The sequence below is a fragment of the Odocoileus virginianus genome, chromosome 12 (genome assembly GCF_023699985.2).
Source record: "Odocoileus virginianus isolate 20LAN1187 ecotype Illinois chromosome 12, Ovbor_1.2, whole genome shotgun sequence".
NCBI lineage: Eukaryota > Metazoa > Chordata > Mammalia > Artiodactyla > Cervidae > Odocoileus > Odocoileus virginianus.
Window position 1 is genome coordinate 51,818,324 of NC_069685.1, and position 18,318 is coordinate 51,836,641.

An 18,318-nucleotide genomic window follows, 5' to 3' on the forward strand; every position below is an offset into this window, starting at 1 on the left:
ACTCTCTTGCTTTTTTGATGATCCAACGGATGGTGGCAATTTGATCTCTGGTTCCTCTACCTTTTCTAAATCCAGCTTGAATATCTGGAAGTTCATGGTTCATGTATTGCTGAAGCCTGGCTTGGAGAATTTTGAGCATCACTTTACTAGTGTGTGAGATGAGTGCAATTGTGCGGTAGTTTGATCATTCTTTGGCATTGCCTTTCTTTGGGATTGGAATGAAAACTACCTTTTCCAGTCCTGTGGCCACTGCTGAGTTTTCCAAATTTGCTGGCATATTGAGTGCAGCACTTTCACAGCATCATCTTTTAGGATTTGAAATACCTCAACTGGAATTCATCACCTCCACTAGCTTTGTTCGTAGTGATGCTTTCTAAGGCCCACTTGACTTCACATTCCAGGATGTCTGGCTCTAGGTGAGTGATCACACCATCGTGATTATCTGGGTCATGAAGATGTTTTTTGTACAGTTCTTCTGTGTATTCTTGCCACCTCTTCTTAATATCTTCTACTTCTGTTAGGTCCCTACCATTTCTGTCCTTTATTGAGCCCATCTTTGCATGAAATGTTCCCTTGGAATCTCTAATTTTCTTGAAAAGATCTCTAGTCTTTCCCATTCTATTGTTTTCCTCTATTTCTTTGGATTGATTGCTGAGGAAGGCTTTCTTGTCTCTCCTTGCTATTCTTTGGAACTCTGCATTCACATGGGTATATCTTTCCTTTTCTCCTTTGCTTTTCACTTCCCTTCTTTTCACAGCTATTTGTAAGGCCTCCTCAGACAGCTATTTTGCTTTTTTGCCTTTCTTTGTCTTGGAGATGGTCTTGATTCTTGTCTCCTGTACAATGTCATGAATCTCCGTCCATAATTCATCAGACACTTTGTCTATCAGATCTAGTCCCTTAAATCTATTTCTTACTTCCACTGTATAGTCATAAGGGATTTGATTTAGGTCATACCTGAATGGTCTAGTGGTTTTCTTCAGTTTCTTCAATTTAAATCTGAATTTAGCAATAAGGAGTTCATGATCTGAGCCACAGTCAGCTCCCGGTCTTGTTTTTGCTGACTGTGTAGAGCTTCTCCATCTTTTGCTGCAAAATATATAAATCAGTCTGATTTCTATGTCAACCATCTGGTGATGTCCATGTGTAGAGTCTTCTCTTGTGTTGTTGGAAGAAGGTGTTTGCTATGACCAGTGCGTTCTCTTGGCAGAACTCTGTTAGCCTTTGCCCTGCTTCATTCTGTACTCCAAGGCCAAGTTTGCCTGTTACTCCAGGTGTTTCTTGACTTCCTCCTTTTGCATTCCAGTTCCCTGTAATGAAAAGGACATCTTTTGGGGTGTTAGTTCTAGAAGGTCTTGTAGGTCTTCATAGAACTGTTCAGCTTCTTCAGCGTTACTGGGTCGGGGATAGTCTTGGATTACTGTGATATTGAATGGTTTGCCTTGGAAACGAACAGAGATCATTCTGTTACACACACATTAAAAGACAGAAGTCTTGGCTCAGGCTTCCTGACATCAAAGTTACCTTTTGACTGAAGCTACTTTCAGTTCCTCAAGGTTAAGTTGTCCTGTTTTAGACCAAATGTTTTCTCCTTTCTCCTCACTTTAGTCTGTCAGCACAGGCCTGTGAATTTCTTGGGTGGTGTGACCCTTTAGTTTTCCTAAATATGTGTTTGTAATGGAAGTGCTGTTGCCCAATGGCTGAATAGTTCAAGAACAACAATATCACACTATTCTCTGGGTTTAGGGTTTGAAACAAACCTGTGGTGGGCCTGAGGGAAGGGGTAAAAGAGAGGGAGTAGGAAGAATGAATTTGTTTTCTTTAACAATGGGTCTTTGGGAATGGGCAAGATTGAAGTTTCAGGCTGGAAGAGCTTGGCCTTCTTCACTGGGTAAAGGAGACTCCTAACATCTTCTCTAAACTTGGATTTCCTCTCAATCTCTATTCAAATCAAAGCAAAGCAAATTGATTTTCTTGATATAAAGCCCAGCCTTAAAGATGTGTGGTCACACCTATAGAATCTCTTAGCTCAAATAGTGGCACTTAATACCCTTTAATGGGGGGAGAGTTCTTTTTACCTTGTAACTACTGATATGAGAGAATCCTTTTTAGATATAGGGTTATTGGGCAGCTGGTCAACCCAGTATGTGATCAGTATCAGGCCCTCTCTGTTTCGACAGGAAAGAAGGTTAGAGAGGTGATCTTTTGACTTCAGATTTCATGGCTCAATAAAGCTTCAAGACAGTTTTGAAGACCCAAAGGTTGCCAGCTTACTAGGGTGCCTAGGAAGGAGTGGGAGTGAGGGGTAGAAAACATACCTTTTCATCAGCATCATTTCTGGAAACAAAGGATGTTTAAACACTAAACCAGTCAGGACAAATTCTAAGAAATAAGGACAGTTCCTTAAATGGATTGTGTTTAGCTTTATAAAGAGACAAAGCTACATTGCCCTGATATTTCTTTGTCAAGGTCATGTGCTTGAGAACCAAGGATTGGAGGGCTCTGTGTTTCTGAACAGTAGGAAGAGAATCAGAGGAGCAGGAGTTGGGAGTGAAGAAAATGAACTCATTAATAACATTTGACCTCTGGCGGAAGTTATTTATCATGTCTTGCCTTGTGGGTGGGCCAAATAGGAATATTGATGTCAAATATTTAAACTTGAGATAGAACACATGTTTACAATATTGTCTTGCCAGCAAGCTGCCAGTTTTCCAATAAAGGGTAGATTGATCTTTTAGATTCATCTTTAGACATTATCATTTTACTGTTTCCCTAAGAGAAGTTCTGTTGTATCAGTAAGAAGTATCAGGAAAGATATCTTCCTTTCCAGGTATGTACCCAACTCTCATTTGTGTAACCAAACAGTGTATATCATCGGCAATCCTGGCCCCTTTGCCTTTGGATTACATTATGTGCTTTTTTTTTTTTTTTTAAGTGAGTGACTCATTTGCATTTCCTGATGCTGTGCCACTTGACAGAAGGTTCAAGTGCCTGGGAGAATAGTAATCAGAGGCAAATCAGCTTATGTCTGAATTGTGGCTGCTGGCAATCTATTTGAGGATAATTGAAAATTTGCTGTGTTCATTTTATTTGCGGGTTTCCAGGTAAATGCCAAACTCCCGGTTGGGACTCCAGATTACATGGCCCCTGAAGTGTTGACTGTGATGAATGGGGATGGAAAAGGTGCCTATAGCCTAGACTGTGACTGGTGGTCAGTGGGAGTTATTGCTTATGAGATGGTTTATGGAAGATGCCCATTCACTGAAGGAACCTCAGCCAAAACCTTCAATAACATCATGAATTTCCAGGTAAAGAGCCCTTATTAGATTCTGAGGTAATATTGAGAAATTTCATTTTAAAATGGTGCGAATGAACATTTATAATATAAACCAGAAGTTCCGGATAATAACAATAGCAAATACTTTATATAGCACTCTGTGCCAAAAGGAATTCTAAATGCTTTATTAATTGTATTATATTGACTCTAAGGTGCCAGTAATTGTTAAGTCTATGCCATCTTTTTAGGTATTAAAAAGGAAAAACTGCTGCCAATTAATGCAGTATATTTTATTGATTATAAAATGCTTTGATTACAGTGATGTTAAATGTGAGTAAAATGGGAGTCACAGGATTTGTGGAATATAGTTCATTAATTTGGCTAATCCTCAGGCAGTCCTGTGAGATGATGATATTGTTTTTGTTATTTTCATTTTACAGATGAGGAAACCAAAGCACAGTGTGGATAAATAACTTGCCCAAAACAGCACAGGCAGTCTAGCTTTGAAATACGTGCTCTTGATATGCTACACTGTTTCTTAGTGCCACTAGCTGTCAAATATGGTTAAAATTCAGAGACATGGATAGAAATACTAATAGACACATAAAGTAGAATTAAAGCTATCATCTAGAAACTGTATTTGTCATTATATTAGCCTGTTTCTTAAGGATATGATAAATATTCATGTTTTAGTTTCAATAAAAAGGAAAAAGAGAATTTATTTCACAGATTTTTGTGTATCCAATTTCTTCCTGGGATGCTTTGTACATATTTTTCTATATAAAATATACTTTTTGTATGCTTAATTCATACATACATTTTTTGCTATTCTTGTGTCTTCTCCTGAGTTAAAATCTCCCCTTAGATGATGCTTGAGTCTCATCTGTTTCCTTCATTTCCAACCGTTCATTCAGTAACGAGTAACTCGTACTCAGCACTGTTAGGTACCATGTTTGCAGTGATGGGCGAGGAGAAAGGCCCTCTTGGCCTTCTTTCTCCATTATCACATGGAGATCACAATACAGTGTGTATGTGCAGAGTACACACAGAGTACAGGGGGAGCAGCAGGAGGGAGTGATGGAGTGGGAGAGGCAGGGAAGGAGGGGCTCGGACTGGGGTAGCCTTCTGGGCAGAGAAAGCAGAGTGATTTGTTTGGGCAGCTTTAAATAGCACATCATTGTTGGATGGCAAAGAGCGAGGCGGGGAGTGTAGCTAGGTGAGACGGAAGGGGGTACAGAGATCAAATCATGAAGGGTATTGAACCCTTGCAAGGGAGCTAGGCCTATGTGAAGAGAACATTTACTGTGGGAACATGCCTTTGGTCCAAAGTTAAGAGGACATAAAACTTCCTTCTTAAAAAAAAAAAAACTTGAATATATGAGAACTACTTTTTTATTTTATTTATTTGAGAACTACTTTTTTAACTTTGAGACACGAGAAGCTGATTTGCTAAGGGAATATTTTATTATCTAAAATTTTTTTTTGAAATAGCGGTTCTTGAAGTTTCCAGATGACCCCAAAGTTAGCAGTGAATTGCTTGATCTAATCCAGAGTTTGTTGTGTGGCCAGAAAGAGAGGCTGAAGTTTGAAGGCCTTTGCTGTCATCCTTTCTTCTCCAAAATCGACTGGAGTAACATTCGTAACTGTAAGTAGAGTTGTATTCCTTCAGTTCTGGTGTTGGGATTAAGAAACACTTAAAAGTGATCTGAAATTATTCTGCCTCCCAGAAGCTGGTATAAATTATATAAGTAAGGGTTTTAATTATCAATAGGAATGGAAAAAGGAATGATGTAGCTGTCTTGAGTAATATTTCTACTTTAACATTGTTTGCAGAGAACTGGATCATTTATCAAACTCTGTTTATGTGGCCTTTGGAGTATTATCCCTCAGTACATTAGAGGTACAGATTGATGGAATCTGAAGGTTGTCACTTGGTTTGGCAGAATTTCTTCCCAGAGGAAGAGTGGACCTAGCTATTTTGTTCACAAGATTAGGAAAAAGACTCAGAGATTAGGCAGAGTGCCAGCATTGCTCTGCTAATGGCCAGTCCTGCCCTAAAGCCATAAATGCCTTGCTGTGTTCGCTTGTTTCCCTCTAAAATATTTGTCTTTGCTCACAAGCACGTATAATGCATATGCAGAATAGATTCATTCATATATCACTTGGTTATCAATTACTGCAAACTGAATTCATTAAGAACAAAGACCTGATTTATTATCTACAAGTCCAAAATGCTTGATGTTTTACAAATTGGTCATTTTTTTTCAACCTTTTTATGCTTGGATGTGTTGATTGAATGAGATCTATAACCTGACTCAGTGATTAGCACAGATCAGAGCCTGTAGGAAAGCCATTGGCCTGGTTGAGTGTATGTCTGATTTTTGGTGATGAGGGGAGGCAGGGAAATGGAATCCATTTCTAGGTATCAAAACCAGGCTTCTAGTTGGAGCTGTGTTGTAACTGTAACCTCTTGAACCTTTAGCTGACATATAGGAGTTGGGTTAAGAGCCGTTATTGTCCAGTTGAAAGCCATTTCTATGGTTTCTCTAACCCTCTGCGAATTTTCTGTAGATCTTATGTGGCAACTTTTTTTTTCTTCTGGTGGCCATGTTACTATATTTTTCAAGTCTTTTAGGGATCAACCCCCAAATCTCCATGAGTCAGGGCTTTTAATCAGAAGTACATTTTCAGTGCAGTCTTTCTTTTTTGCTTTTGGAAAGATTTGATACAGTTGGTTCTTATTGCCACCCAAATACTTAATCTTTTCTTGCCTTACCTTTTTTATCTCCAGTCTTCTTAAATAGAGAGCTTCCCTGGTAGCTCAGATGATAAAGCGTCTGCCTACAATGCGGGAGACCGGGTTCAATCCCTGGGTTGGGAAGATCTCCTGGAGAAGGAAATGGCAACCCACTCCAGTATTCTTGCCTGGAAAATCCCATGGATGGAGGAACCTGGTAGGCTATAGTCCATGGGGTTGCAAAGAGTCAGACACGACTGAGCAACTTCACTTCTTAAATAAGCAGCTCATTTTCTTATTCTTGTCTTTGCCAGTTGTCTCCACCCATGTAAGTCAGCAAATGGTGATTAATTACCCAGGTAACTTTATTTTGTATTCTGGTAAACCTTGCTGATGTTTTGGTATTGTGTTAGAATTCCCATATTTTGTTCTAGTCTTTTCTTCTCGGGCTGTTTATAGGTTTTAGGCTTGTTGGGCTTCTGAGGCTAAGTACCATTCTGTAAATTACACAGTGCCCGGAGAGGATATGTGTTGGGAGAGCACGTGGCCCCTACTGTGCTTCACAAGGTCTGTCTTGTTGGAAGTCCTGGTTGTCGTTGGGATGAGATGATTCTGGGATGGGTCACTGCACACTTGACCGTCTTTGCAACTTGTTGCCTCCTCTTCACGTGAGGAGACTCACTGTGTCTTCTGTGACTCTACGTAATGTTTCCATATCCTGATAAATATCTGCTTAGTTTTTCCTCATCTTTAACATGTTTCTCACTTTCCCATACTGAGTTCATATGAGAGAATTCTCACCCAGCTGAATCCTGATTCTTTTCTTAAATATATTTTTAAAAATAAAAATTGTTTATATGTGAGACATACAGTGTAAAAATTTGATTTACATAGACACAGTGGAATGGTTACTACAGTCAAGCTAGTTAACACATTCATCTCCTCACAGTTTCCTTCCTCCTTTCCTGCCTCCCTCTTCCTCTTCTTTCCTTTCTTCCTTCTGTCTCTCTGTCCCTTCCTTCCTTTCAGAGAACATCTACAATCTACTCTCTTAACGAAGTTTCAGTATTCAATACAGTATTCTTAAGTATGATCATCACACTGTATTAATACATTAGCTCTCTGGGACTTGTTCATCCTACATTACTCCCAACTTTGTACATGTTCTCATTTCCCCCAACTCCCCACTTCTGGTGACCGTTTTTCTACTCCATGCTTCTGTGTATTCAACTTTTTTAGATTCCACATATGAGTAAGATCATGTAGTTTTTTTCTTTTCGTGCCTGTCATAGTTCCCTTTGCATCATGACTTCCAGGTTCATCCATGTTGTTGAAAACGGCAGGATTTCCTTCTTTTTATTTTTAAAGACTGAGCAATATTCCTTCACACCTATTTAAATATCCATTCGTCCATTGATGGACACTTAGGTTATTCCCGTTATCTCGGCTCCTGTGGATAATGCTGCCATGAATGTGGGAGCACAGATAACTCTTTGAGGTGCTGATTTTATTTTCTTCTGTATACCCAGAAGAGGGATTCCTGGATGACAAGGAATTTCTATTTTTAATTTTTTTTGAGCATCCTTTATACTGTTTTCATAGTGGCTGCACCAGTTTATCTTCCTACCAACCATGTACAAGGAGTCCCTTTTCTCCACATGCCCACCAATGCTGATTACCTCTTTATCTTTTTGATGATAGCCAATTGAACAGGCATGAAGTGATAGCTCATTGTGGTTCTGATTTGCCTTTCCCCGATGATTAGTGATACTGAGCACCTTTTCATACACCTGTTGGTTATTGGAATATGTCTTCTTCAGAGAGATGTATTTTGATGTTCTTTGCCCTGAATCCCGATTCTAAAATTCTGACAGAAACTCTTGATGGTTTTTATTTTCTAACTCCCAGCATAGTGGTTCTGAAGAGTCATAAAACACATTTGTCTTAAAGGAACTTCTAGTAATTTTAACAGCCCTTTTACTTTGGAATAATATCACATTTATAGAAAATTTGCAAAGATAGTAGAGTTCCCACATACCCTTCTTCCAGTTTCCCCTAATGATAGCATCCTACATAACAACATCACATTTGTCAAAATAAGATTATACAATTAATTAAACTTCAGACTTACTCCAGTTTCACTGGCTTCCTCACTCATGCTCCTTTTTCTGTTCCAGGAATCCGTCCAGGGCACTATATTGCAATTAGAGTGCTTGTGGCTGATGACACTTTATCCTGGCTGAGGCACTTAATGTAGCTCAGCCAGTGAGTGGGATCTCCATGTCCTCTGAGGATTGATAGGGCCTTTTCCTGGTGGTTCTCAGGCATCCCTGTCTATGCAGAGAGCTGTGGTATTAATTGCGGTATCTCCTAGCAGATTTTCCTGTTTTTCACCTACCTTCGATCCCTGTGTATTTGTAATCAACTGAGGGTTTGTGACTGAAAACATTGCTGGACTCCATGACATTTGGGCTGTTTTCTAACTAGGTGGTTCTAACACAAATTATGCCTTTGTCCAGTCCCATTTTTCATAAACACACATTGAGTGACTCTTCGTCAACCAAAGCACTTGAAGTTAGGTTTCCTGAGTTCCTGATTGCTGCTTAAATGCTTCGTGGTTCCAGGCTGTTGAATATTTCCACTTTCTACACAGGAGATTGTCCTTTGATGAAAGAAACATTAGCCTTTCTGCTAGTTCACCCTCAATTCTTCTTTTTCTTGTTATAACCAAGGAAAGGAAGTAATGCTTAACACAGCAGGTAATAATCTTCTAAAACTCATTAGCCCAAGAGGTGGTCCAGGCAGGATATATAAATGCAGTTTCAGAAGGGTCTGGGCAAATGGATGAGTGACAGAATTGGGAGTGGTTACTGGGAGAAACTAGGACATGCTCTGGCTTTGACCCCTGAGGTTAGATGGAGCAGTTGGTCGTTTGGAGCATTTAGGTCCTACCCCTTGGAGTTGCTGTGGGCAACAATGTGCGAACCAAGAATCTGACCTAGTTTAGGGATATTTGTTCTCCTGGCAAGTCAAGAGCGCTCTGCCACACTCATGGGTCACTGTGCACCTCCTACCTTGATGTTTCATTCCCCGCCGCACATGGTCAGATATAAAGTTGAGTTTCTAGCTGCTGCTGCTTATTTCAAGGCTACTTTCCAAGTTTCAGTATTGGGCTTCTTAAGGATCCTAGCTGCCCTGGGCTGTGCAATTTCAGTGATGTTTCTGGTATTGGGCAGGAGTCTGATTGTGCCCTCTGCCTGATTTTCTGGGCTTCCGGAATGTGGAAGCCAGTCAGTCCACCTCTTTCATGCCTTTGGGGTTATGCCTGCCTTTCCTGACATCAGGCACCTGCTCCGTCAGTGGCAGAGTTGTACTGTCCTGTGTGCCCTTCTCCTCACATGTTTTTATATCTTCCCCCAGAGACATAGTGATGTAAACAGAACCAGCACACTTGCACCTTTCGTCCAAACCCACCACGTCTCAGCAGTGAGAAATGCATAATGAGAGTGTTGACTCTGGATCGTTTCCTAGAACCTCTATAGCTAATGCTCTAGAGAACTTGTTTTTATCTGTTGCTTATGACACAGGCTTCTTCTTTTGAGTCATCTTCATTTTACTCTTCTCAGAAAGGCACAGTTCTTGTAGAATTACTTTTGAGTTTCCAGGTTCTTAGCATTTGTCACAGAAAGTACATTTCATTTCCATCCAGTAGTGACTCAGTGGTGGTCCAGTGCTGATCAGCCCTGAGATAGTCCCTTGACAAAGGGGTCTCCATTGTTGATCATTATTCACTACCTGGCACCTAAGGGCCATCACAGAATTGCAGGTGTACAATCCTTTGATTACTCCATAAGCCTAAGGGATGAAGGCCTTTGGTTTAAAGGAAAAGTATTCTAAGACTTCCTATCCTTGGGTGAAATTCTTACATGTTTTTGTGTATAGAAATCAGTACCATGAGACTTCACTGGGTATTTTACTCCAGTCCTGTAGTCTGATAGGAAATACTGATTAAGTAGCAACTGTTCTGTGCCAACTACCAAGTATTTAACTATGTATTACACTATGTTACTTTAAAACAGTTCAAAGAAAAGGATTATTGTACCCATTCTACAGGTATGGACACAGTGGTAACTTGTCCCAGATCATATAGCAAGTGAGAGAGAGGGTCTGGATTTGGGTTGAAGTCTAGGTGATTCTAGAGCCCTTTCTACTTTCTGCAAAACCATGCATGCTTTATGATAGTTGTTATTAATGATGTTTATGGTGATGACAAATAGTACCACTCTTTAGTCTCTGTGTCTGTTCAAGCACATTTGGAATTTGTAGTAGTTTTGAGTCTATAGGATTCATCATGATATTTGAGTGCTGTGTGCTATATTAGGTGCTGTAGCTCTGTGAATGAATAAATCTCGATACAGCCCAGCCTTCAGTGAACTTACAGTCTAAATTATAGGTCCCTTGCTTAAATAGAGCTATAGTCCTGTTTAAATTGCCATTCCTCAAAATGGTAGAGTTTGGGAATTTCCTGGCCGTCCAGTGGTTAGGACTCTGCGCTTTCACTGCTGAGGACCTGGGTTCAGTCCCTAGTCGGGGAACTAAGAACCTACAAGCTTCATGGTGTGGCCAAAAAAAAAAAAGGGTAGAATGCTTTTAATGCTTAGTAAGTCACCCACTGGCTTACTGAACCACATGTAAACAAAATGTAGACTGTGACCCGGTGACCCCTTGCCCACATAGAGCATCCTGTTGTTTCTGCTAACTTATTACCACCACTGCCCTATCCCTTGCCTCAGATCTAGCCTCGGAAAGGACCATGTTGGATCGATGACCCACTTCTAAAATTAGGATTTGTAGTCTCCAGGTGAATTGAGAGCACTTGATTCATGTTTTCTGTTTATTTGAGGTTATGTGGTTTCTCAGCCTCAGCACTGTTCATGTTTAGGAGCAGATAATTATTTGTTAGGGGACTGTTCCGTGAATTGCAGAATGTTTAGCAGCACCCCTGGTGTTTACCCGCAGATTCCAGTAGGACTCTGTGTCTTTTGATAACCCAACACGTCTCTAGACATTTGCCAGTGTCCCTTGTTGAGGGGTGGGGGAGCAGTACAAGTGTCCCAGTAGAGAACCATTGTTTTAGAAGGATTGGTCAGATTGTTACCAGGGGAGAGAATATCACAGTAAATAGAGTCACTCAAGACTGCCATTGCTAACTGGCAGTGGAACCGTAGCCTGAGGTCAGGGGGACCCTGCTTGTGTCGAGTATGGTCCATGGACCAGTAGCATCATCATCATCGCCAACATCATCTGGGAGGTTGTTAGAGTTGCAGAGGCTCAGACTCCCCTCCACCCCAGACCTGCTGAGTCAGAAACTGCACTTCAATAAGATCCTGAGAAATAAGATTCCTGTGTGTAGCATCTGTGAAGCTCTGCGAGAGGAGAAAATGAGATCTGTCAGCCTTAGTTTCTTGCTCATCTTGGCACAGTCCTCCTTGCTTTGTCCTCTGGGCTGAGGGTAAGGGGAGGCTGCTTTTTGGCTAAGAACTTTCCCAGGCGGATGGAACTGCTTCGAAACGCAGGATTTTAGGCTCTGCTTTTGAGGAATTTAAAGCTTTTCTTTCAGATGGACTTTATATCTTTCATATTTTTCAAGATGGTGGTTTAACTTAATCTCTTCCTGCTGATGGCAAATAGATAGTTGTAATAAAGGCATTTGTATGCCTTCTACATCCCCCCACCGCTCTCTGCATTACTGTTGTCTTGTATTTACTTTTTTTTCTTAATTGAAGTGTAGTTGGTTTGCATTTTATTGTGTTGGTTTCAGGTGTATAGCACAGTGATTCAGTAATTTTGCAGATTGTATTCCATTATAGGTTATTTACAGGATAATGGGCATAACTGTATTTAGTTTTGGTTAAGGATGGATTGTTTCCTTTTTCAGCACTTTTTAGGTGTGTATTATGACCCTTTATTGAGCACCTACTATGTACCTGGGGGCCCTGCAGGGCACACTGTGCATATTGTCCTCCTAAAATCTCTGTGAGGCCGGTACTATGTTTGGTCCCACAGTACAGATGAGAATACTGAGGCCTGAAGAGACAAAGCCTCTTGGTAAAGGTCATGGAACTAGTAGTTGGCAGTGACAAGAGCCTAACTTGGGTTTCCTTGACTCCAGATTCACTTTACTTTTTAAAAATTTATTTGAAAAAGTCCATGATAAAAAAAAAAAAATTCAAGCAATGCAAAAGGTTAAACAATTAAAAAAAAAGTCACCTACCCTCCCCATGCCCAGTGCCTCTCTCTAAAGTTGAACCATTATTATCAGTTTCTTGTATAACTTTCCATAATATTCTGTATGCTAATACAAACACCAGTATAGTCTGCACTCTTAACGGCATTGTTGTACTGCCTCCTAAGAATTCAGGAATTTTTATTGTCAGGCTGTTTTCCTGCATCATTGAAAAAAATGAAGTAGTAGTCTTTGTACAATCCCACCGTGTTGATGCTTTGAATTCAAGCTGTCCTGACATTGATTTCTGATGAGCGGTTCTCTCTTCTCAAAAGAACACCCCTTATGATTTTGACATGAATATTTCATTTATTTATTTTGGTTTTCTGCTTTTAGAATAACATTATCTCAGTAACTTGTCTGTTTGTGTGTGTGTTTGTGTGTGTGTGTTTTAAAGGTTTGCTTGTTTGGCGTTTTCTATCATTTTAAGCAGGTATCTGGCTAGATTTTGTTTTTTTCAGCTAGTTTGTGGAGGACAGTAGCCGTGTGTTTCTCCATTAGCCTTGGCTGGCCTTTAAGTGTGTCTCCCTGTTAGATACCCATGCAGTCACTTAGGCGCTGGAGGAAATGAGGAAGGAGAGCTGGGGGGTGTTCAGCTGATCAGCATGAGGGAGAGGAGAGGAGAAGGGCAGGGGATGGTATAGTGATGGCAGGAACTCAGCCTTCTAGACTAGGAGTACATGGGCAACACCTGCTAAAACTTCAAAAAGGAGTGATTGAGACATGTGGTCAGTAGCTCTTACAGGTGATTATTTATATGTCTTGGGGATTTTTTTTTTTAAGAATAAATTATTCGTAGGAGAAAATAGGCTAAAAAGAGCTAATGCAGGGCATTTGCTGATCGTCCAGTGGTTAGGACTCTACTTTCACTGTTGGGTCCTGTGTTTAATCCCTGGTCAAGAAACTAAGATCCTGCAAACCGTTCTTTGTGGCCAAAAAAGAAAAAGCTAAACTCATATGGATTAAGGTCATAGGGTCTTCCCCCTCTAGTTTGAATTTAGAAGCTACCTCTAGAGATGTTAAAAATATGTATGTAATATTCTACTTGATTTCAAGATAAATGAGATGCCTTACTTTAGAGATACTTGCAATACTAAAATGATAAAAATAAATGAGAAATCTGGATAAAGTGAGTATCAAAGTAGGGAAACAGAGGCAGGGTTAATGGTAAAAACCAATAAGCTCTGGTTAAATTGCCAGCCAGGGGTGGATTTGGGATCCTTAGCCTCCTAGTGGCCAAATTAAAATGGAGAATATGGACAGTTTTAAGAGGCTCAGTCCTGTGAGAAAAAAAAAATCCAGAATATGTTCAGAGAAGACTCAGTTTTCTGGTACTGAGTCCTGAGGAGTTTCAACATGGGGTTCCCCAAAATGAGACCCCTTGTGATGTGGTGGCCCTGGGGATTTCCCTGTGATCACTTCTTATGGTGCCTCTTAGTGTAAGCCAGTGCTCCAGTGCTGAATCTCACTTCAGAAAGTAATTTCTAAATGAGGCAAATTCATGCCTTTCCTGGGAGAAGATGAGAAAAGGGGAATAGATTTGTTAGAGAGCCCGTAAATTGGAGTACTGAACTCTTAATTTCTTACTTGCTTGGAAGACTTTCCAGGAAACATGGAAATGATTTCGCCAAAGATTCAAAATTATATTAAACATCTGGGACTCTACTCATCAGTCAACTTTGCAGTCAGTTCTATGAAGCGCAGCAATTGCATTTACGCTCATTTTCCAAGGGCAAAGTTCAGATAGCACTAAAGAGGGCGGTTGGCAGGAGTCAAAAGAGATCAGAACTGAAGGACACAGAGTAGGAGGTCCAGGTGGCTCATGATGTCTGAGGGTTTGGAAATAATTTTCAGTGTCTTCACTTCAGAAAAGAAGTATGACCGACTCTTTGGTTCCTGGGGATGTCCTTCAAAATTCTGACTACAAAGGATACACACAAAGAACTGATAGCCACACAGAAACCAAAATAAAGGAACACATTTGTCTCTTTGCTTCTTCCATAGGGCTGATGGTGGGTGGTGTTTTTCCATCCCCCATAAACTGGAAAGTAGCGGACTTTTCTGACAAGAATATCTGGTAGATGGGCTTCTCCTGGCTTAAAATGGGATAATAATAAGTATCAAAAAGACTACAGTGGTTTGAAACACATCCAATCATGAGTTCATACTGGCAACTGAAAAAAGAAATCTCATTGGTCACTTCTGGCAGTTGCTTAGGCACACCCCTCCTCTCACCCCAACTCAGAATGTTGCTAAGTGTAGGGAAAGATGGGCTTCCCAGGTGGCGCAGTGGTAAAGAATCCGCCTGCCAGTGCAGGAGACGCAAGAGACTCAGGTCTGATCCCTGGGTTGGGAAGATTCCCTGGAGTAGGAAATGGCAACCCACTCCAGTATTCTTGCCTAGAAAATCCTGTGGACAGAGGAGCCTGGCAGGGTACAGTCCATGAGGTCACAAGGAGTTGGACACCACCAAGCAACTGAACACACACATAGAGAATGAACCAAGCGTTTATCCTGCCTTCCTGTTTGAACTGTATTCCAGATTTACCAAATTGCTGATGTGCTAGTAAATGTAGAAGGAATGATGAACTTAGAAAAACACCATTTTTCAACTCTTAATGAATTAGTGATTCTAGGCAAAGATCATCCATGACTGCTGAGACATGAAGTGAAAGATGAGAGAGAAGGTCATGGGGAGGGACCAGGCTGATCTCACTGGATTACATGGATCATTCTTAACATCACACAAAGAAAGATAAGCAAACATTGTGTGCCCTTTAATGTCATGGGCTAGTAAGTAGACAACACATCCTGGGAAATATCCTCTCCAAGCGAAACTGAGTATGAGGTGCATGTGGCCCTGGATTTAACTTCCAGTTTCTAGGAAATGGAAGTGGCTTCCCTGGTGGCTTAGATGGTAAAGAATCTGCCTGTAATGCTGGAAACCCGGCTTAGATCCTGGGTTGGAACGATTCCCTGGAGAAGGGAATGGCAACCCACTCCGGTATTCTTGCCTGGATAATTCCATGGACCGAGGAGCCTGGCAGGATACAGTCCATGTGGTTGCAGAGAGTCAGATATAACTGAGCAGTAACACTTTTTCAACACTTCTAGGAAAAATGGGCACAGAGAAACATGTCAAATGATGTCACAAGGGTACAACCGACCGAGTCCAGATGGTGAGATTTCTACGGATCCTGTGATTCAGTTTCTTAAACCAATAAATACCATTAAAGAAAAAAAAAGGTCAGTGTTTATAGATTGAGGCATAGCCACCAAATCAGTGTGTGAACCTTGGTTGGATCCTGATTCAAACCAAATGTAAAGAGATACTTTGGGGACAGCTGGAAAAAATTGAGCACAAACATGGTATTAGATAATGTTAAGGAGTTAATGTAAATTTTGTTGGATGTGATGAAGGTATTATGGTCATGGTTTTTTTTTAAAGTCCTCATCTGTTAGAGAGTCGTGCTTCTCCCGCTAGGGAACATTTAGCAATATCTGGAGGCATTTTCAGTTGTCACAACTTGTGGTGGTATTGGCATCTAGTGAGTAGAGGTCAGAGACACTGCTAAACACCCTATGATCATGTGTCAGTCCCCTGCAACAAAGCATTCACCAATCTCGATGTCAGTAATGTCACAGTTGAGATACCCTGAGTTAGGGATATTTGCTACTGTAATTATAGGTGAAATTATTACCAACCAGTGTTTTTGGCCTCCTCAATCAACAGAAATTGATGAAGAGGCCAGACAATAAATTCAGGCAAGGGTCTCCTGCAGCAGGGAGTGATAACAAGTAGCGGTTCCCTTGCTTGCTCCCTGAGGGTGATGGGAAGTGAGCTGGTTCCTTATATAGCGTGAGGGAAGGGGTGTGACCAGGGTTTGGACTGGAGGAGTGGCTTAGGTGGTTTGCCCACCTCTTTGGTGGTGGTGTGTGCAAGTTGCATGTGCAGTACCCTGCTTTTGTTCCTGGCTCTTCAGAAGTGGCTGCTGGGTTTGGGGTCTTTTTGTATCTTTTTGTCCATAATTTGCTCCAACTGTGCATGCATGCAGTTATTTGTGGTCCTTTACAATTTCTTTGTATTTTATTACTTGAGACTTTTGTCTGGGTGCAAGCACTGCAGCAAAGGGTCCCAGGTTTCAGCCTGTCTCAAAATCATATGATGTCTGGGGTTTGCTTTTAATAATCAGCACATGTGCAAATAAAATAGGGACCAGAGTAGGTGAAATGAAATCATAATATTGTACGTTTTTGAAGGTGTGCAGGAGTTCGTTGTACTTCTCTGTACCACTTCTGCACATATGAACATTTTGATATTAAAAATTTAAAAATAGGGCTTCTCTGGTGGCTCAGTGGTAAAGAATTTGCCTGCCAATGCAGGAAACATGTGTTCAACCCCTTGGTCTGGGAAGATCCCACATGCCACAGAGCAACTAAAGCCTGGGAACCACAACTACTTGACCCTCATGCTGCAGTTACTGAAGCCTACACACTCTAGAGCCTGTGCTCTGCAACAAGAGAGGCCACACAATGAGAAGCCCGCACACCACAACCAGAGAGTAGCCCCTGCTCGCCACAACTAGCGAAAAACCCATGCAGCAATGAAGACCCAGCATGGCCAAAACTAAATAAATGAAATGATTAAATCATGAAAAATGTTGGAGAACTCTCCCCCCCTCCAAATGTTGGAGGAAAAGATAACTGCAGAGGTCTTGAGGACAGCAAAGAATGAATCTGATTGGCTGTGTCATTAGGTCTAGGTAATTCAAGGGGAAAGGTGCTGGAAGGGAAAGTTGTTGGGGTCTAGAGCTTGGAGGTTCCAGGAAATGGAAACCCATGAATTATTGTTCAGGTATGTTCTGGGGGCCTCCATCTGTGCCCCAAACTGGATGTATCCACACCCAGAGAATTATAGTCTTGACTAGTTACACTCTGAAAAGATTCTCTTTGAGTGTTTCTATCCTATGTAGGTGTTTCACAGGGTTGCTCTGTATGTACCTAGACCAAGAGGGAGGGGGGACGTGTTAGAAGGCTAGTTGAAGTGTGATCCAGAATTGAGAGAAGGCATCTCTAAAAGTGTAATCTTGTGGGAAAACCTAAGTTGCTGCTTGATAGTAAGCAGCCTATAGGAGCATGGCCCTTGAGAAAGGCGAGATTCAGAGTGCACAACTCCATTGAGATCTTATATCTGCCCCCAGAGAGGAAACCTGCTTAGCTGTGGGCAGCCCAGCCCTAGCATCCTTGAGACTGATCAATTAAAGCATACTTCATCGCTTCTTGGCCTTTTGGCTAGGATCAAATGTAGTATCTGTTCTTAGCAGATTAAAGCATACTTCAGTGATGCTAAAACTTCCATATTCATTTTCTTTGAAGACGCCATGGTAAAAACTGATCACCAGCCAAGTCAACATTACTAAAAGTCTCTTTATAACTGTTTGGGGAACCAAACATGTCAGATAATTCTTTATCTACTCAAGTCTATTGGAAGCTAGATCCAGTTTTTCTTCTTTTTGCATTTTGTATACAGTTGTGCTATCTGGACGAGTTATATCTGACCATTTTCTACTCAGAGGGGTGACAGTGAGGGGGCTTGCCTGAGGCTCCAGGAGATGTTTTCATGTGCTAAATTACTGTTATGTATGTAGTAGCTAGCTCTTCTTACCTGTCCTCTAATTTATTCTCTTGGTTCATTCCCATGAGATTTTTGATACTGGAAATCTTGCTCTTCTTTCTTTTGCAGCCTTTTTCTCTTAGAGTTGTTCCCTTTGTAAGAGTCACTCATTGATATTCTTAAAAATCTCTGCTCTTGCATTAGTTGTCACATTTTTGCCATGCCTTCTGTTAATCCGTGTCTTCTCTGTTTCTGTTATCACTTCCTTAGTGTAGAATTTGTCATGTTAACTATTGTAGACTTGTCCTTTAGGGGTTCCTAGCATCGACCTCTACCAACCATCACTGTTAAAACGATCATATCAGTCTCAGGTGCTGACACCAGCCCAGCACTCTCAAACTCTT

The 18,318-nt window shown here is 41.0% G+C and overlaps 1 protein-coding gene and 1 pseudogene across 10 annotated transcripts in view; both read left to right on the forward strand.

Annotated features, from left to right (window-relative positions):
- CIT (citron rho-interacting serine/threonine kinase) overlaps positions 1 to 18,318 on the forward strand; it is a 176,387-nt gene that overhangs the window by 43,770 nt on the left and 114,299 nt on the right. For all 10 annotated transcript variants that reach the window (XM_070475252.1, XM_070475253.1, XM_070475254.1 and 7 more), the window contains 2 exons: positions 3,105 to 3,308; positions 4,769 to 4,922. In XM_070475252.1, coding sequence (XP_070331353.1) covers positions 3,105 to 3,308; positions 4,769 to 4,922 — 358 coding nt within the window. The remainder of the gene's footprint in view (positions 1 to 3,104; positions 3,309 to 4,768; positions 4,923 to 18,318) is intronic.
- LOC139037917 (U2 spliceosomal RNA) lies at positions 17,573 to 17,683 on the forward strand (annotated as a pseudogene).